Consider the following 27,867-nt stretch of genomic DNA (forward strand, 5'->3'; position numbering starts at 1 on the left):
AGCGGCAGACTCCCATCCCTTCCCCAACCAGATCTGACACTGATAGCAGATGTCACTCGTGGGTTGGGGCGGCCATCCGGGAAAGATGGAGGTCAGAGGCCTCTGGTGGAATCTGGACTCCACATTAACCTTCTGGAGCTCTGGATCTGGCTGACATTGAAAGCCTTTTTACCCTTCATCAAGGGAAGGCTAGTACAGGTGCTCATAGAGACCACCGCCGCCATGTGGTACTGCAACAAACAGGGTGGGGGTCAGTTTGTGGACCCTTTGTCAAGAGAGCCAGCATCTCTGGACATGGCTGGAGCATCAGGGCATTGCACTGGTGGTTCAACACCTGGAGGGCTCGCGGAACGCCAGGGCGGACAAACTCAGCCAACGATGCCCAGCCGATCCAGAGTGGCTTGTACATTCGGAGATGGTGCAAGGTCTCTGTCAGCAGTGGGGAGAGCCTTGGTTGTATCTGCTTGCCGCAGCCGAGAATGCGCACTGTCAGCAGTCCTGCACCCTGGATTTTCCAAAGCGACTCTTGCTCGGGGATGCTTTTCGTCTCAAGTAAAGCTCAGGCTCTTGTATGCCTTTCTGCCCATACCAATTCCTGCCCAGTGTTCTCAAGGAGTTCAGGAACGACTGGACCGAAGTCATCCCTGTGGCTCCAGACTGGGCTTAAAGAGTTTGGAATCCTAAGCATGGCCATCGGTCTTCCAATCAGGCTGCCCATGCAGGAGGATCTTCTGTTCAGCAGCCGGGGTTGGTTCTCCACCTGAACCCGTCAACATTTCGCCTACTTGCATAGAGATTGAACTTTCGGCCTTCCACTTTAAGTCTGCATGGTTAGCTTGGCAGCCAGGGCCCCTTCACCAAAGTGGCCTTTGAGGCAGGTGTATGGCATGGTGTGCAGAAAAACAGGTTGACCCCTTTCTGCTCCCCTTCTCAGGTTCTTCTATTTGTTCTTTCCCTTGCCCTGCAGGGCTCTGCTTTGGGTCCCTTAAAGGGCTCCCTTTCTGCTATATCAGCATTTCTGGTTGCCTGACCATCCATCCCTCTTCAAAACTCCTATTGCACATCGGTTCTTAAAAGGTTTGCAACATTTGTTTCCTCTTTACCTTTATCTAGTCCTAACATTCCTGATGTCCGCTCTTTGAGCCCTTACACAACTGTCCTCTCTGGCTCCTTACTATCAAGACAGCCTTCCTGGTGTCAATAACATCTGCCCGGAGAGTCAGTGAGCTTCAGGATTTGTCATCCAAACCTCCATATTTAAACATCTACCCAGGCAAGCTGGCACTGCAAACTAGGGCTTTCTTTCTGCCAAAAGTTGTCACCCCCTTTCATGTAGGCCAGTCCATCACTCTAATTTCTTTTTACGCTCCGACACATCCTCTAAAGAAGAGGAGCGACTTCACCGACTGGACCCAGTAAAAGCATTGTCGTTCTACCTTGACTGACCGAGAAAGTGCCGGGTGGAATACCAACTCTTCGTGGGGTATGTCGGAGCGAAGAAGAGAAAAGTTGTATGGGAGAAGACCATCTTTTGATGGATCGTACTCTGCTTTAAAATCTGCTACGTATTCGTAAAGAAGCAACCCCCTGAGTTGCGTGCTCATTCCACTAGAGCCAAGGCTTCTACCACTTTTATCACGGAGAGTCCTGGTCTTGGACATCTGCCAACCAGCAACGAGGGCCTCTATGCACATGTTCACCAAACACTACGGCCTGGACAGTCAGGTCCGTTCGGACGGGCACTTTGCAGGACTTATTGGTGTGAAATTGTTTCAGACCCACCCCTGGGGAGGTATTGCTTGGGTATCCATTCTGAATCTGCGACTAGAAGTCTCTATCAGATGAACAAGTTACTTACTTTCGATAACGCCTTATATGGTAGATACTCTGTGTAACCGCAGATTTCATAATGACCTTCACTGCTCTGCGACCAGCTGTATGAGGACAGGGTTTTCCACTTTAAGGGCCTAGTTTCCACACCAGTGGTTGTTTGTCGTGGCTCCGCGCGACGCCATCTACTGGTGTGCAGGGGTACTGCTTATTAAACAGTTCCGGATACAGTCTGATGCCTGGGGATAATTCTAAGGTAAGGAATATGTGGCTAGTTAGTCTCTACCAGATAAGGTGTTACCAAAGGTAAGCAACTTGTTCGTTATTAGCCATGTAGATTTCTCTTCTTCTAGATGTACGCTTCATGCTGCTTACTTTCTTCATCTTTTACTCTTTCGTCCTATCCCCCTACTCACAATCTATTTTCCTAATTCTCCCGATCGAATCTCTCCCATTTCCTATCCCTACCTTTGTCTTTATAGATATCTTTTTCAAAATGTTTGTGCCGCTTCTTTAATTTTCTGTCTCCTCATAGCTGTCCAACTGTGCCTCTGCCTATTTCAGGCCTCCTGTGTTCCAATCCCAACCTTTTTTCTATCTATTTCTCACCGACCTGTTTGTGCTTTCCTCATTATCTCAAGTTCTTCCTGTCTTTCTATGTGTCTCTTACCTTTGTCCCAGTCTTTTTTAGTTTCCTAGCTCTGTGCCTACTGCCATCCCAACCTTTCTTTTCTTGTCCCTATATTTTTGACTTTCTGATGGATACTTCTAACCACGGATTCCTCCCCTTAGAATACTCCACAGGCTTCAGACTGGATCTGGAAAACTTTTCTCCAAGCATTGCTCCTGCATGCAGCTAGGTGGCACCGTGCAGCTCTGTGCCCGAACCACTCCACCCTGGAAGTGGCAGAGCAGAACCACAAATAAGTGGCACCCCTGCCTGCTGTTGTCAGTTCTTTTCTTTCTGTGACTTCTGTGCTATTGACGCTAACAGTTATCTGATAGGGACACTTAGCTGCAGATTCCTTAACTTTTGAATTCTCCCCAGGCGCCAGCCTGGATCCGGAAATGTTTTCAGCCGTACCTCTGCCTGCCGGGGTATGGCGTCGTACGACTCCGTAATGACGTAGTCTCGGGATATTACGTCAATGGAGCTATACAAGTCTCCTCTGGCTAGGATGTCAGTTTTCTTCTTTTCTGTGCTGCTGTGACAATCTTTTTTCGTTTGAAACAGTGAGCTCTATGCCCAGTGAGTCCAAGTCTTTAGTCTTGGGGATCCTGTGCTTGCAAGATGTTGAGTGCGGACCCACACTCTATCTGTATGTGGTGCATGGGCGAGCACCACGACGCAGACGAGTGTGTCTCCTGTCAGCAGTAGAAGCCAAAGGCACTGCTGGAGCTATACATGAAGTCTCTGATAGCACGGCAGTCAAGGACTTCAAGCTCATATCGTCGGTCTTCCTCCCGACCCAGAGGTCATTCCTGGGAGCGCCGGACTTCACCCTGTGGTCAATGTTAACGTTTCCAGTCTCCTTCGACATCACACGTTAAGCAGGGCACACCGTGTCGAAGACCCGGCCATACATAGCGTCTTCGACTTGCAATATGGATCGCAAATGTGTCTCTCCCCCCTAGTGCTGAGACTCCCGCTCTGGCGTCACTCCAGAGCCTCCCAATTTGCCCTGGAGCTGGCTCGACCTGGAAGCAGATGCAGGAGTACTTCGAGGCTCTCCATCTGGTCTTTGGGCCCTGGTCTCCCTCTGAAGCACCTGTGGGCCCTAGGAGGTCGTAGGCGCTGTAACTATGTCGTCGCCAGTGGGTTTATCTTGGCGGCAGCACCAGCGCTGGTGCACGGTACTTCAGGGCTACTGATGGTGGTCGACTCCGGCATGAAGTAGGTCGCTATTACAATGCCAGTCATTGCGGTGCAGGTAGACCCAGAGCTAGAGTCAGTGTGCACAGTGGAGCCGGCTTCGCTGAGACTCCAGATATCTGCACAGAGACCGGCTGATGCCTCTCCTCCTTTCCAGGTGAATGTCCGCACGGCGTCGCCTCAACGCCGTTCACCGTAGTTTATGAAGCTGAATGCAGTGGCTATAATTTCTGTGGAGGATCCACGAGGCCTGTTAGGAGAAGGTTATGAGGAGGTGACCCCCCCTTGGAGCAGCCAATGACCTCTTCTGGGTTGGACAGCCGGATGGCGGAGCTGAGTGAAACGAGTGGGCTAGATTTGTTCCCTGCTTCCTCCCTTTTGTCACCACCTGGCCTTGCCTTGGAAGCAAGTTCCTCTTTGGCAGAGGTTTTGAGGAGAGTGGCTGATGTCTTGCATTATACTCTTCCTACTGTAGAAAAGGTAATCATTTGGTCAAGCAAATATTCTTTATACCAGGGAGGTATTATTCTTCTCATTTCATGGTGGAAGGATTATATCTTCAGTTTTGTATTGAGGCTCATTCATTCATCTTAGTGTAATGGGGATGAGTTCTTCTTCATGCATTTTATCAGGACCTCTTCTCTGATATTTCTTTATTGAGTTGAAAAATACAGATTACAATGTTTTTGTCTTGTTTTTTACCCTTTTGGTCCACGAGTTCTCTTTCTCCTTGGAGGATAGATGATAGTATCTGAAAACTCTCCGATGGTTATTTAGGTTTTTTCCCGCTTTTCCCTCAGGACTTGATTTTTTGGAGCCTGTAGGCTAGTTTATTATTTATATATTCTGTGATAGTGATCATAGGTACTATTAAGAGCCAAACTCTTTTCCTACTATTGCTACATACATTTAGTCGGTTGTTGGTATTGACCGGCTGGTTCTCTTGGGAACTGTTGTAGAGTTCGTTTGCAGACCCTCCTCCAGGGGGGGATAGCTATGGTATTTAATTCAAAAGTTGAGGAATCTGCTGCTAGATGTCTTTATCAGATGTACACGTTACTTACCTTTGGTAGCATAATATCTGGTAGAGAGCCAGTCTAGCCACAGATTCCTTAACACCCTGCCCATCCTCCCAGCTCTGTGAAAGACCTATGAGACAAAGGGTTATACCCTGTATCAATCAATACTGGTTCGTATACCAGTGGTCACTATCTCATGTAATGGTGACGCAAACATTTTATTGTTATGTCATGGGTCCTGTATTGGTATGGTCATGCCTCTCACTTCCATTGGTGAGTGGTCTGTAGGGTGGAGGGTGTTCCCCTTTTTAAGGATGGTTCTGCTTCAGCGTGCAGGGTTTCACGTAGACGAAGCATCGTTAATTAATGTGGGGGTTTTGCCTTAAACCCTTTGGATGGTATTGGCATACCATTCATGTTGTTTCTAATTGGTGTTTTAAAAGATTTTTATCGTGTTTGGGCACACTCTTTCCACAGCCATGTTTTTAGAGTGGTGTCGCATTCTGGTGTGGAAGTTTTCACAGAAGAAACTGACGTCCGCGTGCCGGAGGGGACTTATATGGATCCATTGGTGTCCTATCTGGAGACGATGTCATCACGAAGCCATACGACACCGTCTACCAGCGAATAGACAAACTGCTGAAAAAATGTCCATATTCCAGACTGGCGTCTGGGGAGAATTCGAAAGTTAAGGAATCTGCAGCTAGACTGTATCTCTGCCAGATTTTAAGTTACCGAAGGTAAGTAACTTGTACTTTACGACCACTTCTAAACAATTTTACCGGTGTGGTAGGGAAAATGCCTTCACCCAAAACAACAGGTTTCAAGGCATGATGTGCCTGCAGGAAGCTGATGCATGAGGTGTTTCTTTGGTGTTGGTGCTTGGGGCGTGACACTTTGTTGTGTGATGTGTGCCCTCATGCACCTGAAGGCGATCTGACAAGGGGAGGCAAAACTGTATCCCTCTGAATACAAGCAGAAGTTGCGGAATTCACGAGATCCCACTCACACTCCAAGTCGCAGGTTTGCTCTTGATCCCAGTCTGAGGCCATTCATATGACTATGCAACTTTGCGCTCGTAGTCCTAAGGTATGTCCAAGCACAGAAATAAGAAAGCAAGGTTGGACTCGACCCCATCCCTCCACTCTGACTCCTAAGAGGTATGAGGTTGTCACGATGTTAGTTGCACCCCTTCGAGGCCACAGCAGAGAATTCTAAGCTGGTTCCGATGCTTTCAGGTTGTTGTAGATCCCGCAGCAAATAGAGGCATTCAAGAAGGCCAGCCCTTTGGGCCCTACGGATCCACAGGAACCCACAGTCTGGTTACTGCCAGCGGCTTCATCACTGGCATTGTTTGTCCCCCAGGGACCCAATACCGGGCTTGTGCTATCTCCATGGTAGAGGTCTGCTCTAGGTCAGGGGCGGCTGCTGACATTTTACAGTGGTGGGGGCGCAAACTGATTTGCGAGTGCGGGCCCCAGGCCACTCAGGCCGGTGACGACCCTCCCGACCCACATACACAACACTCAAAGAAATGTATTCACACACGCATACACACAAACACATCCATTCACAACACTCTCCACCAAACATTCATGCATACACGCACGCTCGCACCAAACACTTTAAAATAAAAAAAACACACTCTTACCTTGCTGCCGGTCCCGGTCCGCGCCATCTCTGGGCTCTGCTCCCCACACGTCACAGGCTCACAGCGCCCCTGGCCAATCCTGGCGCCAGGGGCACAGGTACCTTATCGCCCGCAGCACGCCCATTAGGGCTCCTAATGGTCATGCGCAACGCCACAAAAACACAAGTGCGCATGCGTGGGCACGGGTAAAAATTCACCCTCCGTCCCCACGCATGCGCACTTGTGTTGCCGCCTGTACAATCATGTCAATCAATCAACATGACGCCCGCCCGGCGGTCTGACGTCATGTTGATTCATTGACATGATTGTCACAGTCTTAACTCAAAAACGCCGAGGGAGCTGCGGGCAGCTTCGGGCAGTGGACGAACCGCGCCTGGCTCTAGGCCTGAGATCCACAAACCTCCCTGCTTAACTGGCATCAGTGTCAACATCTCTGGCGCTGGCAGTGGGATGAGTGCGGACACCAGTGTTGCACCCCTTCAGTTCAAACCCGACCACTGTTGCACTAAAATATACATCGATTTACACCCACTGTTTCGATTTACACCCACTGTTTCTCCTGACACTTTCAGCATGAGAAAAAGCACATAAATATACATTGCAAAAATCTACATTAAAAAACTTTTTCACACAAAATATTTAAAAGATATTCTTCATAAAAAACTGAAACATTTCGTACTTTACTACATAAATTCATAATTACTTTTAAATCTCAGTTTAGAGATTTTACTTTGTGATCTGAGGATCTTTGCAACTGTAAGCCTGTACAAAACTACAGAAACACAGGTTTTGCTAAGAATCCTCCCTCAGTTATTTCTTTCTGTAGATACATTTCTTAGCTAAAACTAATGTTAGTTAAGTATTCTGCTACAGCTCTTTTCTAACACCACCTCTACATAGCACACTTATGCTAATGTGTTCATGGTTAAAGACTTATTCGCAGGTTAGCTCGCTTAATTATGCCCATTTAAAGACCCATACAAAATTGTGCTCACAATTTCTTGAAATGGAAGGAAGACAAATTGTGAATTGCAAATTTCTTTTAGTTTAATAGCAACTAAATGTCCTATTAGGCCAAAGATCACCTTGGATCCTCAGCTGTATGCAAGTGGCCTTCGAGTTTGCAGTCAGCCCTTTTCTTGCTGCTCAGTAGCTAAAGAAAAGTCGACATTTTGTATAGGGAAATCTCATCTTTGTTTCAAAAATAGATAGCTTGTACTAGCATCATGCAGTTTATACTCCCTCCCTGTGTTGCACACCTTCTGCTGCTGGACCACTGGATATGAATTTAATTTTTTTATTTTAGAATAAAAAAAGTTTCTGAGTTTGATTAACAAAATAAGAGATTGACTGGTATTAAGGCTCTGCTAGTCCCAAAAACCTTTAATGAGTGGAAACTGTATATACCCTAACCACGTTTAGAAATACAATGAATAGTTTGTGTAAGGGGGACCATCAGAGGAGTATCTAGGAGAATGTGAATAAAATAGTACAAGTTAGTTGGAAACAAGGCCCCTGTATACCAATCAGGGACATTTGCCATTGAAAAGCAATTGCCCTGGGTTTCTAGAGACACACATTGTCTGCCATTAATTAATCAAAATCAAAAGCATTGGATTTGGGTGCAAGATGTACCAAGTACCACAGAAACGGGATGATCTGTTTTTGGGCCTCTACACATTTGTGAGGAAGGTGTTTCCTGCATATTTAGATATGTCTGCATTTAGACCAGACATATAATTTTTTTAAAAGAGACTTCCCAAGGACCCCAGAGACAGGTGTTTCTATTTCAGGCTAGAGACATCTTGGGTATATAAGGGTTGCCTGACTGCCGGCACATATAGGTCTGTCTATATTTAGACTAGAAACATAAGGTGTAGGGAATTCACTTGCCAGCCTAAGTGGAAGAGTTGTTGAAGTGTTGATGTGAGCTATGACTCCACTTTCACACAATCTGATCAGGGAGACACGCACAACTAAACTACTTTTTCCTTTGAAGATATAATCTGAGTCACCTTTAGTTGCTTTGAGCAGTACAGAGATTTAGAGATGTGCGACGAGTGTGATGTTGCTACAGTTCACACATAAAAGGTGATGAGAGAAAGGTTTGCAGTAAGTCTAACCACTGGCATACTATTGGGGTAGCATTCAACTCATCATTCTTTTTTACCACCATACCAACTCAGATTAGACCCACTAATTTGCAAATTGCTCTTCAACCTTCTCCAACAGGAACAGTACAGCCTCAACTGCCATACCAGGTCTTCTCTGAACCGGAAAACAAGCAACTCAAGACCGGTGTTGGCCCGATTGTCCTCTTCAGTTAGGTGTAGCTTGGTTCCAGGGGCATAGTTAGCAAGGGACCCATGTCTGAGCATACCCTTGGCCACTTAGGGGTTTACATCAAACAAACAAAAGGTGATTGGAGGAATGCCTTCAGTAAGTCTAAACACTGGCAATCGCTCGGGTAGCATTCCAACTCATCATTCTTTTGCCCACCATGCCACCGCAACAGTTCACACAGTTTTTCAATTAAAAGATAAAGTACATAAAGATTCAAGCTAAGTTCAATAACAAGAGTAAAAGAGTAATAATCCATTAGGAAAGTGCCTGAAAAATATTGACTCATAAGCGTTCTGTCCATAATATCGCTATCAAAATATTGTGACCTCAAAAATATTGAAGTTAAATGTATTGTTTTTTAACGTTTTTACAATAATATTGAAGTTAAAATATGGTTTACCATAATATTGTTTTTATTATATTTTTGTTATTTCATTATTGTGAAATTTATTTAAAAAAATAGTTTTTTTACTTTTAGAATGTGAGGTATATTTTGGGAATGTGTCGGTAGTGTTTTTTAAAATAGTTACTTAGGGGACGATGACGACTTTGGCGGTGCTGCGCCGGCTCTGCGCCAGTTCAGCACTGCCAAAGCTGTGCAGGGACCGCCTGCCAGATTACGAGTTGAGCTAGTGTCTGATGGACATTTCCGGTCTTTTCTTTTGCCGTTCCCACGCTGGTGCCTTGAATACAGGCACTGTAATGGGAATGCAAAAGAAGTTCCAGAACGGCATGGACTTCACAGCCATGGAACTTGGGGTGCACACGAACAGGGGGCACATGTTGTTCCCCCTGAATGCCTCCCCATGGCGGCTGGGGCATGGGAGCCCTGTAGGTATCCTTTGTTTCCCCTCCTCCAGGCTTTTCAAAGGGGTGAGCCCTCCATGAAATGGCTGCCAGAAGGGAAAATCCTAATATGCTCAGCAGACCGCGGTGGTCCAGTCTTCCATATTATATAGGCCGCTGCGCCACCGCCAGGGAAGAGCAGTTCTCTGGCGCAGCCGGTGCAGCGGTGGTGGTCCAAAAAGCTGTCTCGTAATCGAGCGAACGCAGGACCGCCACCACTGCACCACCGCAAGTCTGGTGGTAGAAGACCGTCTGACTCGAAATCTGGCCCTTAGTTATTTAATAAATGATAACATAGATTGTATTAATTCTCTGTTATATGGTGTGTTTTACGAGGAGATTGAGGGATCCGTTCTTTAAATTTTAAAATTCATTTTATGCAATTCTAATATATTTGGTAATTTATAGACATTATGTTAATGTATTTTTATATAAATACGTAGGACTTCCAATGTTTTTATTTATATTTCTTTTTTTTTAAAGTTTGTGTTTATTTTATTCAGGTGTAGGGAATATGAAACTTCCAATGTATGCACTTTTCTTAATATTTGTTGAACTGAAGTTAGAATTGTAAATGTGCGCTCCCTCCCACTCGCCTTCCTAAATATAGTTTCACTTCATTGTTTGTTAGAAAGGAGTCGGAATTGTAAATGACCTTCCACTATCCCTGCAATATTTGTTGGAAGGAGTTAGAATTGTTAATCTCACCCCCCTAAGTATGCACTTTCCACAGTATTTGTAAGACTGAAGTTAGATTGATTTTTTTTTTATTTTATCCCTCCCATAACACCCATCCGGCACTATATATAATGTCCCTAAGTTCATAAGATTGAAGTTAGAATATTTGTTATTTGTTTCTTAATGATTTTGGGAATGGATTACTAAATGTTGTTATTCTAGAAAATGTATAGACATACATATTTGTGTATTTTAAATTAATATTTTTCTTTTAATTATTTTTCTTTTTTAAACTTTCTATTTCAGTTATGTGGATTGGGTATGTTTGGTGGGACACACACCCTGCGAGGCAGGGGTACACCTGCTACTCGGCCACACATGGAACTTATAGTAGACTCAACAGGGTCTTGGCGCCTCGTCAAAGACGGCTCTCAAAGTGCTAGAGTGCCTGTCCGGGATCTGGTAGATCCCTGAGGGGTTGAGGTTTGCACCCAAAGTGCAATACTGGAGGTATTCTCGGGTCATCTTGAACAGGCATACGCATACTCAGGTGACCCTACCCCAGAGCAATTTGCAGAGTAGTTAGAAGATCTCTTGGTCCCACAACTGGGGGTGGAAGAGAGAAGAGCTGGACGAACCACCACTGGCAGAAGAGATACAGATGGCCATTAACTCACTCCCGTCCGAGAAGGCGCCAGGTTTACTGCAGAATTTTATCGGACATTCTCGGCGGTTATGGCCTCGCGCCTCCAGCATGTTTATGCAGAGGCCCTGGACAGGATTGCTCCCCCCCACATTTAGAGAAGGCATTATAGCTATGATCCCAAAACCAGGCACAGAACCCTCAGATCAGGACTCCAAACGCCCAGTCACAACAATAAATGTAGATAACAAACTTTGTTCACCATGTTGGGCCAGAGATTGGGGCTGGAGATGGACGACCCAGACCAATACGGGTTCATACCTTGTAGAAATACCACAATGAACTTTAGGAGGCTCATGCATGTCATTCATGAAGTAAAGGACCACGATCAGGATCTTGCTTTGGTGTCCATTGATATAGCTAAGGTGTTTGACACATTCAGTTGGTGTTATCTCCAGGCGGTTCTGGTGAGAATGCGGTTTGGCACCCAATTGCGGTCCTGGGTACGCCAACTCTATAAAAAGCCTTCTGCCAGGGTTAGGCTGGGGCATCAACCCTCTGAACCCTTTGAGGTCCATAGAAGTACCAGGCAGGGGTGCCAATTGTCGCCTTCTATTTGCATTGGTGCTGGAACGCCTAGCTATCAAAATTAGGGGGGACAAGGATCGTTATGGGATACAGATTGGAAAAAGGGAGCACCTGATCTCCTTGTACGCTGACAACACCTTATTTTATCTGACGGCACCAGCAGATTCGCTGCTGTATTTGCAGGAGCCTTTTAAGGCCTTTGGGAACATTTCCGGACTGCATATAAATATGACCAAATCCTTGATGTTTCTGCTCTGCGCCCTTGCACTACCCAGACCCCGCCACGCTTCCCCCGCTCCCCTCACGTTGGGAAATGGACCAGTTCTAATATCTGGGCATTGTAGTCGCACACACTGCCCAGAGATGGAAAAAATGTAATGTAGACCGAGTGATAGAGGGATTGACCCGGTTGGTCACCTGGAAAGCGCTCCCCTTGTCCCTCATGGGGCGGGTGGCGGTAGCCAAAATGGTGTTGCTGCCCCAATACCTTTATACCCTTCAGCACTCGTTGGGTTCGCTTCTGCGGTCAGTGTTTAAACGACTTCACTCCCTGCTATAAACATGATATGGGCAAATGGCAGAAATAGGTAAGCACAGAAAGTCTGCAGCTGCCGCAGGAAAAGGGAGGGTTGGCGCGCCCCAATATGGAACTCTTATTATTTAGCGTACCAGCTCCAACATGCAGCACTCTGGCTGACTGAGGAGACTTATTGGGAGAAAGAACTACTGACAGATGAAAAAACCTTGCCCCAGCTACTGCATGGAGTTGGCAGGGTGCAGGCCCTTACTTGATTAGGCACACAGTGGCACTCTGGGAAAGAGCAGTCATGGTGGTTCTGAGACGTGCCCCCTTCGCCAGGGAGTTTGAGTTCTGGGACCTTCTGGCATTCCTCCATCTGGCGTCGGAGGTAGATATTACTGAATGGGAAGAAAGGGGATGCCTGACATTAGCAGACATTTTCCCCAATGACACACTGATCTCCTTTGCGGCAGTGCGGGAGAGTTTTGGAGTAGGAAGGGGTCACTTCCTTATCTGCGCAAGCATTGTTGATATAGTCCGAGACATTTGGCCTACGTGCCTGGTCGCCTCAGCATCCTCAGCCCTGTTCAGGACGCTATTAGAGTTTGGAGGGGGAAGACATCTGATCTCCCACTTATATAACGCTATGATTATGGACATGCCTGGACCAATACCAAAAGCGGGAATAGCCTGGGAGGAGGATCTGGGTACACCAATGACTGTTACAGAGTGGAAGGAAACCTGCAGACTAGTAAAAAGGGGTTTGTGTAATGCACAGATTAAGCTGACCCACTTAAATTTTTTGCACCGCACATATGTCACCACGGTACTGCTGCACCGCATGAGCCCCACAAAACCGAATACATGCCCCGATGTACAACCATACCAGCAACACTTCTACACCTGGCCTGGCATTATCCTGAGGTACACACTTACTGGAAATGGGTGTTTGAAACGATACAGAATGTGGGAGGTGCGACACTGAGGCTAGAACCCGCTAGTTGTTTATTGGGCACACTAAAACAACGCAAGGAGGGGAAAATGCATTGGAGATTTGTACAACTAGCGCTATTACAGGCGAAAAAGGCAAGTTGCTATAATATGGATGGGCACAGGGGGACCCAACCTGCAAAGATTGGGTATAGATGTGAGCGAATGGGCAGTCGTAGAGGAGGTTAAGCTACGCAGGTGTATAGTAGATGAACATGCCTGGGAAGATTTGACGACATGGAGAGAAGTCATAGTGGAGTTTGAAGCAGCGGTGGGAGGACTGGAGTTAGGGGACTCAGGATCTGACGAGAAGAGATGTACTTCGGCTGGGGAAGGCCCCAGAACTAAAACTTTTGAAACTTGATATATTAATTTTATATGCAACACATAACCAGTATTACTGGAGACCTTTAGAAGATTAAAATCTTATTAATAACCGTACTGGGAGTGGGTGGAATGACTACGAAGTTTGTTTCACATTTCTAAATGGTGTTCAGTATTGAGCTTTGCATGTATTCAACAACAGTGAAATTGAAAAATAAAGATATTCTTAAAAAAAATATTACTACTTTCCTCTGGCAGCAAAAGTCGGGTGTGTTCCAGTGTTGGTGGCAGTACTAGGTAGATGGTTACTTGTGAAATGTTCACATCTGGTTTTAAGGACCCAGTCATTTGGGCACCAAATCTGTGGTATCAATACAAGGCATGAAGCTGGCCCAAAAGTCCTTTCCTAACTCCTGAAAGACTGAGACAGAAGAACTCTATTCTTTGAACTGTGATCTCTTGGTGTTGCGACCTTATTGCTACCAGACAGTTCCAGGCCTGAGAGGTAAGCTCCGCATAGCAGGTAGTAGGCACCTCAGGAGATCAGAGATTCTGCTGGTTCTGGGACTCAATCAGGAGGCTAGCTGCACTAGTCCCCATACAAAATCATTACTCCAGTAGAGACTGCTAACCTGCAATTAGGACCTCACCTCTCTCTTCTGACAGAGGCTACTGTGCCCCCTCCTAATCATCCTATTGTGGAGGAAATAGTTTAAGTTCGGAACAGCAGATGGCTCCCAGAGAAGCAAGTCTTTAGTCTCAATCAATTGCCCTATCCATACACTTTTGTGAATCCGTGTTTATCACAGTGTCTGTAAACCTTTAACCTTTCATAACAATAATGGTAGTTTGTTCCAGATTCTTCAAGATTTTCTAATATGAATCTAAAATCTGACATCATTCCGAAAATTCCCAAGATTGTGAATATTTATTTTGGAAAGGGCTTAGAGGGCTCATAATTGCTTAGGCACTCTGACAAAAAGTGGTAGTTGGCAACTTGGTAAACACCACAAGACAATGTGGAGAACGTTGCATTTTCTCCTACTGTGCGCTCCTAGTACACTTGTGAGTAGACAGTGGCGACTCAAAACATGCATTCCTAGCATACACAGTGAACCAACAGTTCACTGATTATTAATAATTTACAACTCGCAGCACAGCGTGGAGGCCTGCCAAGTGACAGACCAACCTATTGTTAACAGGAGTTTAAAGAGAGGGCTCAGTAAATCTATTTTGAAACATGCATACTGGTACCAATCTTTTTCAGAATGCTCTGAAGCCAAGTAAGCTAAGAAACTTAGGAGGTTCAAGTGCAGAAACCGAAGGGTAAACCAAGTGCACTTCATATTTCTTATGTTAGGTATGCAAGAGGAACTACCCAAGTGCCCCCGGAGACATTATGTGTGTAAGAAGCAAGTCTGTCACTCTACAGACAACAGGCATCAAGTGTCTTTGGGGCTAGTTTAGCTTTGCAAAGACAAATGTACCTTGAAAGTAGATCTGTTCATATTTAGACTGAAGACATCGGGCTTTAAGAAGAGTCCCGGTACTTGGGTACCATTCTTTCTATAAATATCACATTTAAAGTTTGGAGGACATTTTGTAACCTCATCATGTAAACAAAGCAGTTAGGGCCTCATTACGATTTTGGGTGGAAAGTTCCCGCCCAACACAGTCTCGGAGTCGGGAACCGACCGACTTGCGGTCGGTGATTCCTCCCGACCGGTTACAATGCAACCGAACACTGTTCGGTCGGAGTCCCATTGTTCCCTATCGGAGCCTGTGTTCCGACCGATAAAACAAGCTCCTATGGGGAAATGGTGTGTGTGTGTGTGTGTGTGTGTGTGTGTGTGTGTGTGTTTGTGTAAAACCCTGCACCCTGTGGCAGGCACCCCACGGTGCCAGCCTCACAGTGCAGGGTTTTACAGGGGGGTCCCTTCGATACCCCCTCAACCCCCAACCAGAGGCCACAGGATTAAGTGGGCTCTGCTAGGGGCCCCCAAAGTCACTTTCTGACAGCCTTTTTGTGTCGAACAGGCCATCTTGGAAAGGCTGTTGGGAATAGACATCGTAATTGGTCGTTCAGAAACGCTGTCCGTAGAGCTGCACGATGCAGTACCGACTGACACGACTTCTCCCAGAGCCAGTCTGAACCGATTTAGAAGGACCGCACAGTTTGAAATCTGACCGAGAAACATCATAATCGGTCGGGCGGAACGTAAACCGACTGAGCGAGTCAGAAGAGTTCCGACGCGGTCTAAGACATTCCCACTGTCGGGCGGAGGCCCTCCGCCCAACATCGAAAAAAGGCCCTTATTGTTTAAACCACAGACATCAGATTGGTAAAATATCCTGAGGCGCCAAGACACATGTGTCAGCCTGAAGATCAGATTCTGTAGGTGTTAAGGATATTGTCATTGCAGAATTGACAAGTCTATCAGTATAGAGGAGATGATGCATTAGGCTATGAAGGAAATGAACATAGAAAATCAAAAAATTTTAAACTTTAGATGTCGTATGTAAGGTAGTGACTTTTTAGTTATCACTGAGGTAGATGTATGAATTCTGCTTCTGAAAAGTAGTGCTCCTAGTAACAGTGATGAAATACTTGTTATAAACATCTGCAAACTTACAAATGTACAGTTAGTTTCAGTTTTGCTAAAGAAATATACTATGTTTCCTCCCTAGAATTTGAAGATAGTACTGTGATAACTCCGTGGGATCATTATCTGTATGTTTCTACAGAGTTCCATAGATGATCTTGGGGTGCCTCGAGTGACTTCCAGTTGTAGGTCAAGGGTTAGTGACTAAGAGCTAAAATATCCAATGGTGTCTGGGATGGCTTTTATATGTGGGTCACAAGTTCAGACCGTGATTTCAGGCGTGTGTTGGGAACAGATTCCAATGAATCACTGGTTACTGCCAAGACCTAATGCTGTCTGTGCTGGTTTCCATGTGTCAGTCGCTGGTTTCTGCCAGGAGGAAAGGCTCAATACTGTCTTGCATATATTACCAAGTAGCAGCTGTTTGATATCAGGACCCCGGGACACCCTATGCTGTTGGGTGTGGTTTTATTTACCTGTCCTTGGTTCTGATTCTTTTCTATTTCACTGTTTCTTCTTCTCGTCTTCCTTCTCTCATCTGTTTTTCATTCCCAGCTGCCAGGTTCTCTGATATTTTCAGTTCAGTAAAAAGGACCCCAGCACCCCCAGATGCTGGGTGCCAATCGCCTGCAGTCACCCCATCATCTCCATCTCCCTCAAATTCTGTGCCAGCCCAATGTGAGTAGCTCCTTGCAGTTTGTGACCCTCGCTAACAATTCCTATCCCTGCCTGTCTGTTGTTGTTGCTCTTAGAATTAGTGTGTGCAGAGCATGCACAGTGTGTTGCCATCCAAAACAATGCAAATCTTGCTGCACAAAGCACCGCACATGTTTTATTGTCACAGCTTGAAATACTTAAGCCTTTACATAATATCTACAACCTGCTTAATACTGTAATTCTTTTAGGCGCATTAAATGAAAACTAAATAGCGACATCACATGCCTAGTTTTCTTTGATGCCTGTAAGCTATTGTTGTGCAGAAATGTGAACTTGGATGACCTTGTACTATTGCTACATAGCTAAAAGCTGCCACAGTGACCGTAATGTCATGGCATGCGTAGCATTGGGAAACAGCTCTTAGGATGCTGTGCCACAGTTTGCCCTGCATCCCAGAGTATAATTTGGTGACTACACCTGTTACACCTTAGGCTGGGTAATTTTCTAGAAATAGCTATGTAGTCACTGTCTGCCATATCATAGATCATATCATATGGATGATATATCAGAGGGATTCTATCCTGGAAAGAAGGTCTTAAATGGGTGCAGCTATAAAGCATTTCAGATTGCAGAGTTTACAAAAATTTAAAATGGAGCAGCTCAATGGCAGACATTTAAATACTTTCTTGAGGGTATTTTCACAAATTTAGGTTGGAACAAAAAAATAATTTTTGTAATGTTCTTATTATTATATTTCCCTTTTAAAGAAGTTCTTCTGCATATCATAGTCACCACTCAATATATATTTAACACTCTTCAGCAGACGGGAACTGTTCTGCACATAACCAGTACTGTAGCTCTCACCTCACCTCTGCCAACTTAGAGTACCTCATCTTGTCAGATTATTTAATCTCTAAATGGTTCCAGAAAAGGCTCGAGGACTTGATCTCAATTTAGAGCTTTAAATTGGCTTCCATGATCCATGTGAAAACCACAACATATCTAAGCAACAACTCCACATGCACAGTGATATCTCAGGACTTTCTGTACTTATCTGAACCTACTCGACTTTCTCAGAAACGTTCTTTCAACCAAAGCCTACTCTCACATTCACTCAGTGTATAATTGAACCAGAACCCACTCTACAAACCCCATTTCATAAAAGGGTTTCAAAAAAGGATTATTCTCAAGTTTGAGCTGGCAGCTGTGGAATCTGACAACATCCAAATCCTCATTTGTATGATTCATTCCATATCTGGTTTGAAACTTCAGTGCACAGATAGACCCCTAAGAGGTAAAACAAGAATAGGACATTAAAGAGGGCACAGCTGACGCCATTGCCTGGCGAAACCCTCCGAGAGGTTGGCCAACAGTATCACAGACTATGGAGGTTACCGGCTTCTCGATTAAGTAAACTGAAACTAGTCCTCTGGAGCGAAACAGGGAGACCAGTAAAGCCTGCAAAGAAAATGACACAAATAGGCAAGAACTATGAAAATAAATTTGCAGCAGAGATAAAGGAAACCCTGATAGAAGGGACTAGAAAGGATGTAAGCAAAATATAAGCTGAGAGGCACAAAATTAGTGCAAATTGGGCATGGCAGCAAGAGCCCGTACTCCAGCTAAAGTTGCCATACACAGTTATTTGTGCAACTGCATCTTAGGTTGATGCTTACCATGCTGACCTGGAAGTGCAAGCATAATTTGGACATGGAAGTGTGAGTCATAAGTGTTACTTGTTCAAGCCCTACCTTCTCCTGTGCCCTAGCTACCACTGTTCAATCTGCCACTTTCTCCATTCCTGCCCAGTAAGCTGCTTTGTGATGCTCGTAGTTTTTTTTTGTGTTCAGATGTCTGGCGTGTTGGACTTAATTGAGAACATTTGCCCTAATCTTGTGAATCATCTCTAAACTTGCTGGATCACCTATAAAGGAGTAACAATCAGCACTTGGGAATACCGATCTCAAGAACTCACCATCTCAAGAGGCTATTACATGCAGGGAGTTAAGACATCAACAGAATCCAAAAGAAGAAATGTGGGAGTTATGCAAAAAGAGGGCAAGCCTACCAGTACATGCTATAATGATCTGAAACAACATTTCGCCATGTCCGGCCCACTACATCAGTCCTCTGGTTCGCTTCAAGGAGCATCTCATTAATAATCGATGGGGAACCCCAGCTTATCAAGGCTATACGTATCACATTTAATATATATGTATAGTTCATTATTCCCTAGTTAGAGTTCAATGTGAAAAGTAACAGCATGTACATACATATCCAGAAAACCTCATCTGATGAATGTCTTACTCATCTTTGCAAACTACAAAAGTGTGCCAATTCTAACTTCTTGAACATCTCTGTATCCAAAGGCCTATGTCCTCAAACATTTAGTCAAGATCTATGCTGTTCATCCAACCGACCAAACAATCCAAGACAGCCCTATATCCACCAAGGATCCATGCAACCAAACCCCATTCCACATTCTGTCTTCCCAACAGTAAATACAAAACACACAAGATGATGGACGAAATGTTGCGCAATGGCAAAACATTCACCTCCAGTCACAGATCTGGGTTTAATCCATCGTTATTTTGTTCACCAAGCCACCCCAGTTCAGACATGGCCATATGCAAATCAGTCTTGACCCTGTGCCTCATGACAACAGTCCAGCCCGAACTGCCAAGCCATGTCTTCTCTGCACCAGAATCAAGCATCCTAGGACCGGTTTCTGGCCATCAGCCGTCTTCAGCCATGATAGCTTGACTCCAGTGGCTAGTGAGCACGGGACCCATGTCTGGGCATACCCTTCCCACATAGGGTGAACAGCAAAACACACAAGATGATGGACGGAATGTTGCGCATTGGCAAAACATTCACCCCCAGTCTCAGATCTGGGTTTAATCCATCGTTATTTTGCTCACCAAGCCACCCCAGTTCAGACATGGCCATGTGCAAAGGAGTCTTGACCCTGTGCCTCATGGGAACAGTCCAGCCCGAACTGCCAAGCCATGTATGGCTGAAGACGGCTGATAGCCAGAAACCTGTCCTAGGATGCTTGATTCCGGTCCAGGGAAGACATGGCTTGGCAGTTCGGGCTGGACTGTTCTCATGAGGCACAGGGTCAAGGCTGATTTGCATATGGCCATGTCTGAACTGGGGTGGTGTGGTGAGCAAAAAAACAATGGATTTAGGCTCAGATCTCTGTACTGGGGTGAATGTATGACATTGTTCTGCATTCTGTCCATCAACTGTTGTTTTTGAAAACAGTAAATACAACAAAACAATTTCATATATTCTCATCCCTAGGAATATAACTACCCGAAGTCCAAGTTTTCCTTAGAAAAAGTAATCAGTTGAAATCCACTTTATATTATGTGTCCAAAACACTATGGGCCTGATTACGAGTTTCGGCAGTGAGAGGGCGGGTTGCACTCTGCCGCGCCCCCGAGACTCGCCACCGCCTGCTAGATAAGTGGGCGGCGTGGTGTTCTCAGGGCGGTGCCCCTTTCAAAGGCTGCAGTGCCTTTGAAAAAAGGCACCACAATGGGAATACCTCACAAGGTTCTTGCCTGGCATGACTTGAAAGTCTGTGCCATGCTGGAACTCTTGTCCATGCACACAGGGGGGGCACATTCTATGCCCCCCTGTGTGCATGCACAAGCAGAAGAGGCACAGGGCCTCCTTTGTTACCTCTCTACCAGGGTTGACATGGAGAAGGAACCTCCATGTCACTGACGGTAGAGAGGAAACTCCTAATATGCTTGGTGGGACCGCGACGCTTCCGCCAAGCATATTGCGGCCATCTCACATGTCCTGTCCCACATGCCTCATCCAACCAAATCCTTTACCACCATCACCATGAAGATCACAGGAGAGACATCACCTAACCATGACTCTCACCGGAACAGCTAATACCTTGCCCTGATCTCACCGGAATTGCCACCACCACGCCCAGACCATGATCAGGAAATACAAAGCCTCACTCTTCTTAACTTCACCAGGACAGCCACCACATAACTCTGAACTTTACCATGACTGTTAACCTCCCTTTGAATTTCACAATAACAACAAACATCTTGCTATGAACCTTCCCAGGACAGCAACGCCCTAACCATAAAACCTACCATAACCCCTGCCACCTTATACTGAACTTCACCTGAGCCTAGCAGGACATCCACCACTTCATGATGACCCTTACCAGAACGACGTCCACCTCACTGTGTGCCACAAATCTTCACATACCCTTTCACTACCTTTTGGGAGGTTGTCTCAGGCTGTTAAAACTGGCACCTAACTAAAGCATTTTACTCTGGTCAGAACACAGAACCATTACTGTACATAAAACCACCACTCCAACCACAATAGCAACTTAATTTATAAATATGTATTACTTTAACACCCCAAATACTTACAGATCAACAATACACAAATAGAAATGGAAGTTCACCATATAGCAAATTGAATCCTCACACCATTGCCTCCCCCTTAAAGAATGTAGATGTAGTGAAATATATCCATACCACCAGAACACAGTCATGATAGGGTTTCCAGCACTGTAACCTAACGTTATATGTACTGCTACGTACCTCAAACTCCTGATACTCACTATTTTGACCAGAAGAGCCCTTCTAAACTTTCCATTTAAAGCAAAATAAAGCAGAGCTCCTTCGCCACCTGGTTAGGTACATCTTTCAAGGAGCATAGCCACCATGGGTAAGCAAATCACCCCCTTACCTGTTATGGACCAGTGGCATGGAATAGTTGTTGCAGCGATCTCACAGTGATCTCTCATGGGCCCTGTGGGAAGTACAGTGTTCTTGTCCCCTCAAGAGGGACACTCATATAGGGTCTTGTTACTCACTGCAGTCTGCCCCAACATCCATCTTAGGATTCCGGTGGGAAGTGCTGCAATTAAGATGAATACAACTTCCAGAGGACCCCAGGATAAAGCTAGATCTGGAAGTCGAGGAGTTCCACAACCCTCTGGCAAAATAATGCCAGATTAGAAACTTTCTGATAGTCGCTAACTTAGGCAACTAAAATATACTCATTCAAGCTTCAAACTGCAAATCAGACACGCTTTTAGTCATGCCCCTTTATTTTTTCCAATAGAGCCAGTATTACCAAACCACTTTTGAAAACAACTGATGGAGATTTGGAAAGAAGTGGTCTTAAAAAGCTAATATCACTTTCAGTTCTGTAAACTACTAATCAGCAAATGCATGCTTTTTCAGAAAAATAAACCGATATTCAGGAAATGCAGTAATATCGAGCATGTTTGTAAGTCTCACCTAGACAGTGCGTGCGTTGTCATTACGAGACCTGCTGTATCCGGCAATTTGGGTTTGAAGCTCTTTCCATCTTTTTATTTGGATAAAGTGTTTATAAGGCCATCCTTTTCTACAGTTGTAACCACCAATGAGGACTGCTCCTGTTACATGTTATCTTACTGTTTTTTTTACCGTTTTTCAGCACTTTTTGTTCTGATTTTTTGGGAGCTTGTGTTGGTGTCACGACAACAATACACTTCCCTGACCATATTGGTTTATTTTTTTAGAGTTTCTTTTAGATGCTATTTTTTATAGACATTTTCTTTTTGCACTCCAGTTCCCACACCTGTTGCTTGTTTGCAGTTGGGAGTGCTCCAGGTCCTACCCTTGCTATGGAGTAGAACTTTCCCGGCCTTACTAGCTTTTACTTTAGTGCCTCTGCAATATCGATCGAGGAGGGGTCCCATGCTCCTTAGATGAACTGCTGTGCTCAGAGTGCAGTCCCTGAGGCTGCACCAGCCAAACTGCAGTAAGTTTTCTCCCAACCTGGGGTCTGTATTTTTTCCACACCAGCCCTCCCAACCTCTTCTTCCTCCTCCCCGGACTCGTATGCTGTTTTTATAGGCATTTTTTGATTTGGGCACTTGTCAGCGCGCCAATTCCCACGCTTATTGTTGCTTTGTTGCGTTGGTGCTTGTCGTGCACTTCCCACCTCCCCCGTTGTAAAGGAGTCCGTGTGACTGTATGTGTTTGTTTTTTAGCGTTCTTATCAGCACTCATTTCCGTTCTCCATTTTGTTTTGTGTGACTTTCTTAAGATGGCATGCAGTATTAAAAGCTTTACAATGTAAATTATGGTAATCCTGTAATGCTGCATCCAGATGACCATATTGTGTTTGGTCTGATCAGCATGTTTTTAGCTTTGGAGTTGCAACAGCATTTTAATTATTATTTGCTAACCCTACTTTCGGATCAGCATGTTTATTGCTTTCACGTTTTTTTACAGTGCAAACCATTTACATTCTTTTTCTTTGTATTGTTGCACTAGCAAAGATTTGTGGAGTCTGTGTGACCATATGTTTTTGTTTTTAAACTTTCTCAGTATCTGCATTTTTTTCCGTTCGCCATTTTTGTTTACATGAGTTTCTTTAGATGGCATATTGTATTCAAGAAGTTACAATGTAAAGTATGCATCTGTTTTTAGGTTGGAACGGTTCTGTGTTTCAGAGCTAATAACAAGTTTGCGTGTATATAACCTGGTTGAAGTCCAGTGCGGCGTTATTGTCTTCAGACACACTTGTATGATGAAAATAATAAAATATGCTGATTATGTACACTATTTTTCTCTCTTAATACAAAGTTCTTTCTGAAACATCGGGGTTGTAGCCGCATTTTTTATGTTCTCCCCCATTGCTGCTGGAGCTAGTCACTCATGAGGCCATCTTCCTTGGCGGCTAGTTTGGTTTTTTTTGCACACATTTTATTGAATTTTTATTTCCGTTCACAATCTTGCAAAATGGTCATGCATATAAAAACATCACATGTTCTATATATGATCAGCATTATGGACACAACGACGTAATACATGTCAGTGGTTCATACTGGGTGAACTTAGAGAATATAAAGAAAATCCCTTTTATACCCACCCTAGATAACTGTGGTCACATTCCTAGCGCTATATCCATATCTGTACATTTGCATTCTAAGTAGATGGATTGAGTTGCATACAACTGCGTAAAACATCCATATATTCCGCTTGGCAGACAGGTGTGGGCAAATTACAATTATGTATACACACATTGCGAACATCAGACGAATACATTAGGTTCCTCCGACTTGAGCGCCTCCATCATTGTCTCCCACTCTAGGGCTATTGGTGTTTTACGTAGCCCTCTCGCCTCTTCTCTGCGCAGCACTGCGCCTTCTGCACTACCCCACTTTATCACCTCCGAGTGCCATTTGTGTATCTCGGGGGGCCTGCTGGATTTCCAGCGCATTGTAATATTCCTACAGGCCAGGAGTAACGCCAGGTCGATGAAGCGAAACTGTACCTTGTGCTTAGATCTACGCTTATGTAATCCCAGTAGGCATTCCTCCACTGTACCGTGTAACGTAAGGTGTGTTGCCGTTTCAGTAAGTTCTCTAAGCGTGCCCCAATAGTCTATTAGTGAGGGGCATGTCCAAAGCATATGTAATAATCCCGCTCCTGGAACATGGCATCGTGGGCATAAGTGTTGTGTCTGGGGGAACATTTTATCTAGCCGATCTGGGGCCAGATAGGCTCGATGCAGTATCATGGTTTGAATAAACTTGAATCTCGAGTTTCGGGAAACCTTTTTGGGGTGCTCTATAATCTTTGCCCATTTAGTATCCGAAAGTTCCCTGCCTATCTCCTCCCCCCATATAACCCGCAATGAGTCTAGGTTCATCCTGGTGTGGGCGCTGATCCCATGATATATCCAGCGGATCAGGTGCCGTCCTCTCCCCATATAATGTACCATTTTCACCAGTTCATTTTGGTCGGGTTCCTGGCCCCGTGGTGCCCATTGTTTTTTAATGTACTGCAGGAGAGCAGCGTGTGTTAAAAATAAGTATTGTGGTGCACCTGTCTCGTGAACGAAGGTGTCATGATCCATTAGTAGCCCATGACTAAAAAGGTTTGTCACCCTCGTTACGCCAGAGTCTGCCCATGTTATCAGCTTACGCCGTGTGAGGATGCCAGCGGCAAGCGGAATGCCCAGCAGAGGTATATTGCTCGCATATGTGGATGGTGTTTTTGTGTATCGGAGTGCCGCCTTCCAGCACGTCAGTGCAGTGGTTAGTAGTGTAAGTCTTTCCGCAATTTGTAGCTGGGTAGTAGAAGAGCGTGCAGGGCCCCATTTTCAAAATCATTCGTAGTGTAGCCTATTTCGTGGAGATTACGGCCTGCTGTCCAGTAGGATAGCCATTGTAGTTGACAGGCATAATATGCACGGAAGTCAGGGACCTCAACCCCCCATACCTGTACCTATTTGTAATTTCTTCAAACTAATACGCCTCCTCCCTGTGCCCAATAGTAAGTCTATTAGCAGTGTGTTCAATGTTTGAAATGTGGATAGCGGCACAATTAGTGGCAAGTTCGTAAAGAAATAAAGCAGGCGTGGTAGGACCACCATTTTCGCTATTGCGGCCCTCCCCATAACGGATAAGGAGGTCCAGAAAGCAATACTGGATCGCAGGGATCGTGTAGTCCTACCAAGATTACCCTCCAACATGTCAGCATTAGTTCTATACACCTGGATGCCCAAGTATTTAAATGTAGTGGGGGCAACTTGTAATGAGGCGTCCCCAAACGCCACGTCTGCAGTGGCGTCATGATTAGTAAAGAAAAAGGCCTGTGATTTGGCTATATTTACAGCAAGACCGGACATAATCTCAAAGGATCGAAACAGGTCATAAAGTGGAGCTAGAGGTTGCCGGAGGACCCGGAGATAGATAATGATATCATCGGCATACGCCGAAAAAAGATGCGTGGTTTGTCTGAGTGGTATTCCCATATCTGGGAAGTTCTGCCGCAGTGCAATTGCCAGGGGTTCTAGCGCTAATATGAAAATCAGAGGTGATAGCGGGCAGCCCTGTCTAGTTCCCCGGTGTATCCTATATTCGCCCGAGATGTGTCTACCGGTCCTCGCTCTCGGCTCCATGTAAAGCCGTCTCATCCACGCTATGTAACTTTCGGGTATCCCAAAGCGCGGGAGCGCCCGAAACATGTATTCCCAATTAATCAAATCAAACACCTGCTTAAGGTCCAGAGAGAGGCAACCTGCGTGTGGGAATTCCTGTGGTGCCTCCGACATTAAGTGGTGCAATTTCCGAATATTCAAGGAGGTGCTACGCGCTGGTACAAACCCAGTCTGATCCACATGTATCAGGTGGTGTAAGAAGGGCTGCAGCCTATTGGCCAGCACTTTGCTCAGTATTTTGTACTCCGTGGGTAAAAGCGATAGCGGGCGATAATTGGTCATGTCCGTGTGATCTCTGCCGGGCTTAGGCAGTGATATTACCAGTGCTTGCGTAGTAGTAAGAGGCAGTGCACCTTCCTCCCAGATCGACTTGTACAAGTCTGTTAGTTTGGGTACTAATGTCTCTGCGTACGTGGTATAAAATTCGACGGGTAGACCGTCCATACCAGGGGTCTTATTACGAGGGAGGCCCTTCATAGCAACCCTTATCTCCTGTGGGGTTATGGGCCCTGATAGGTCTTTTTGTGCCGCGGGTGGCAGTGTGGGGAAGGTCAGGGTGGATAGGAAATCATTCGTTCGGTCAGCCGGTGTCGCCTCAGGGGCAGCATATAAAGAACCGTAGTATGTTTTGAAGGCCTCATTGATCTCTCCCTGTGTGTATATGCTTGCGCCATCAGCCTGAGTGATTTCAGTGATTACTACTATTGTGGGAGGGGCATCACGGAGAAGTCTGGCCAGCATAGTGCCTGCCTTGTCCGCTTCTAGGTGCGTGCGTTTGGTATATTCCTGGTAATCTATGTGTCTAAGAGATTCCAACAGTTCAGCATGAACAATACGCTTTACCTGAAGTGCCCTCGAGTGTGTGTCATCAGTCGCTGCTAGTTGTTCTAGTCTGCCCATCTCCGTTTCTGTTTCTACCAGTGACCTGTGTAATTCTTGTCGTGCACCCACCGTTGCGCTGATCGCCTTACCCCGCAATACTGCCTTGAACGCATCCCATTCTACCAATCTGTTGGTCGCAGTGCCACTGTTTTCGGTGAAGTACTGCTCTATCGTATGTAATATTTCTGTGCGGAATACTGTATCTTCCAGCAATTGTGGCCACAGGCGCCACGTGGGGACTGGCGAAGGTACCCTGCCCCATGTGATGGTAACCTCCAATGGGTTATGGTCGGAGAATGTTTTGTCCTTGGCGGCTAGTTATTTACACCGAGCACTTCCAAGAAGTGCCTGCCAGCACTCTGCCCAATTTCCACGCAACTGCTATTTACAATGCCAGTAGCTCTAACTTTCACAAATGCGGGACCAATTGCATTGTAAATTCTTCACTGTAAAACATCCCTGGACAGACTGACAGCAGATCCACTACAACTGGACTTCAATTCGCCTTTAACTCCCTTACTATCTCTTTTGTGTCACTGTCTGTCTTTCCCTCATCACTTTGTAGGCACCCTGTGCTTTCTCTGGTTTATCCCAGTCCCATATTTTTGTGTTATTTCATCTCCTTATGACTTCCGTACCAATCTCCACATCGTTCCCTCATTCCCTGTCTGGGCCCTATTACTTTCTATAACCTATTCCCCTGTTGTCTGATTTTCTTTTTTTCCTCTCTTATCCTTTTTATTAATATGTGACTTGTCCATTAATTTGCTTGTGTGTGATGTACTTTCATTAGATGGTACTGGAACAGGCGTCTAAGCACTGTAATAGAACATAGCCGCCTAGTGTTGGAAGTCTTTGGGTGGATCCACTTACTCTCATGCTGAATCCCCTTCTCAGCCAGGTAGTTCCTGTCAGGCAAATCTTCTTTTTTCAATGTTCAGTAGTGCGAGGAGGTTCTTTCTTGTGGTGCACTTTCTGATGTGAAACGAGTTACTGTAGGATATTGGACTCCTGATATAACAGCCAGTTATCCACTGTTTCTTTGAACTCCAGGTCCCTTAGTCCCAAGGGTCTTGCTTTCCAGGACTCTGCAAAAACCATAGCATAAGCAATCTTGAATTCAACAGATGCTCCACAAATGTGTGCTTCTGTTTCCTAAAGCACAAGAAATAAAAATAATATTTTTGTTTCTGCTTCTTGTTTTGAAGTCCACTGCAGAACTCTGCCCTGAAAGTGGCAAACGTGTTTGTGTGAACTCTTTAAAAAGTCAGACCAGAATATCATTTCACATGTGACTTCAGTTGGATATTTGTCTCCCTTTTACTTTAAGATCCAAATTTCCATGTCCCAGTTTGTCATCAAACTTAGCTGTTTTGTAGTTTGAGATTGTCATAACCTGTTCTAGGTTTTGCCAGTGGTCCCGAGCAGT

The 27,867-nt window shown here is 45.2% G+C and overlaps 1 protein-coding gene across 32 annotated transcripts in view; it reads left to right on the forward strand.

Moving 5' to 3' along the window:
- CAMK2B (calcium/calmodulin dependent protein kinase II beta) overlaps positions 1–27,867 on the forward strand; it is an 866,219-nt gene that overhangs the window by 771,738 nt on the left and 66,614 nt on the right. For 15 of the 32 annotated variants that reach the window (XM_078666785.1, XM_078666796.1, XM_078666797.1 and 12 more), the window contains one exon: positions 16,464–16,586. The exons of the other annotated variants lie outside the window; for them this stretch is intronic. In XM_078666785.1, coding sequence (XP_078522911.1) covers positions 16,464–16,586 — 123 coding nt within the window. The remainder of the gene's footprint in view (positions 1–16,463; positions 16,587–27,867) is intronic. 32 annotated transcript variants of the gene reach the window in all.

This window comes from Lissotriton helveticus, chromosome 11 (genome assembly GCF_964261635.1).
Source record: "Lissotriton helveticus chromosome 11, aLisHel1.1, whole genome shotgun sequence".
Lineage (NCBI taxonomy): Eukaryota > Metazoa > Chordata > Amphibia > Caudata > Salamandridae > Lissotriton > Lissotriton helveticus.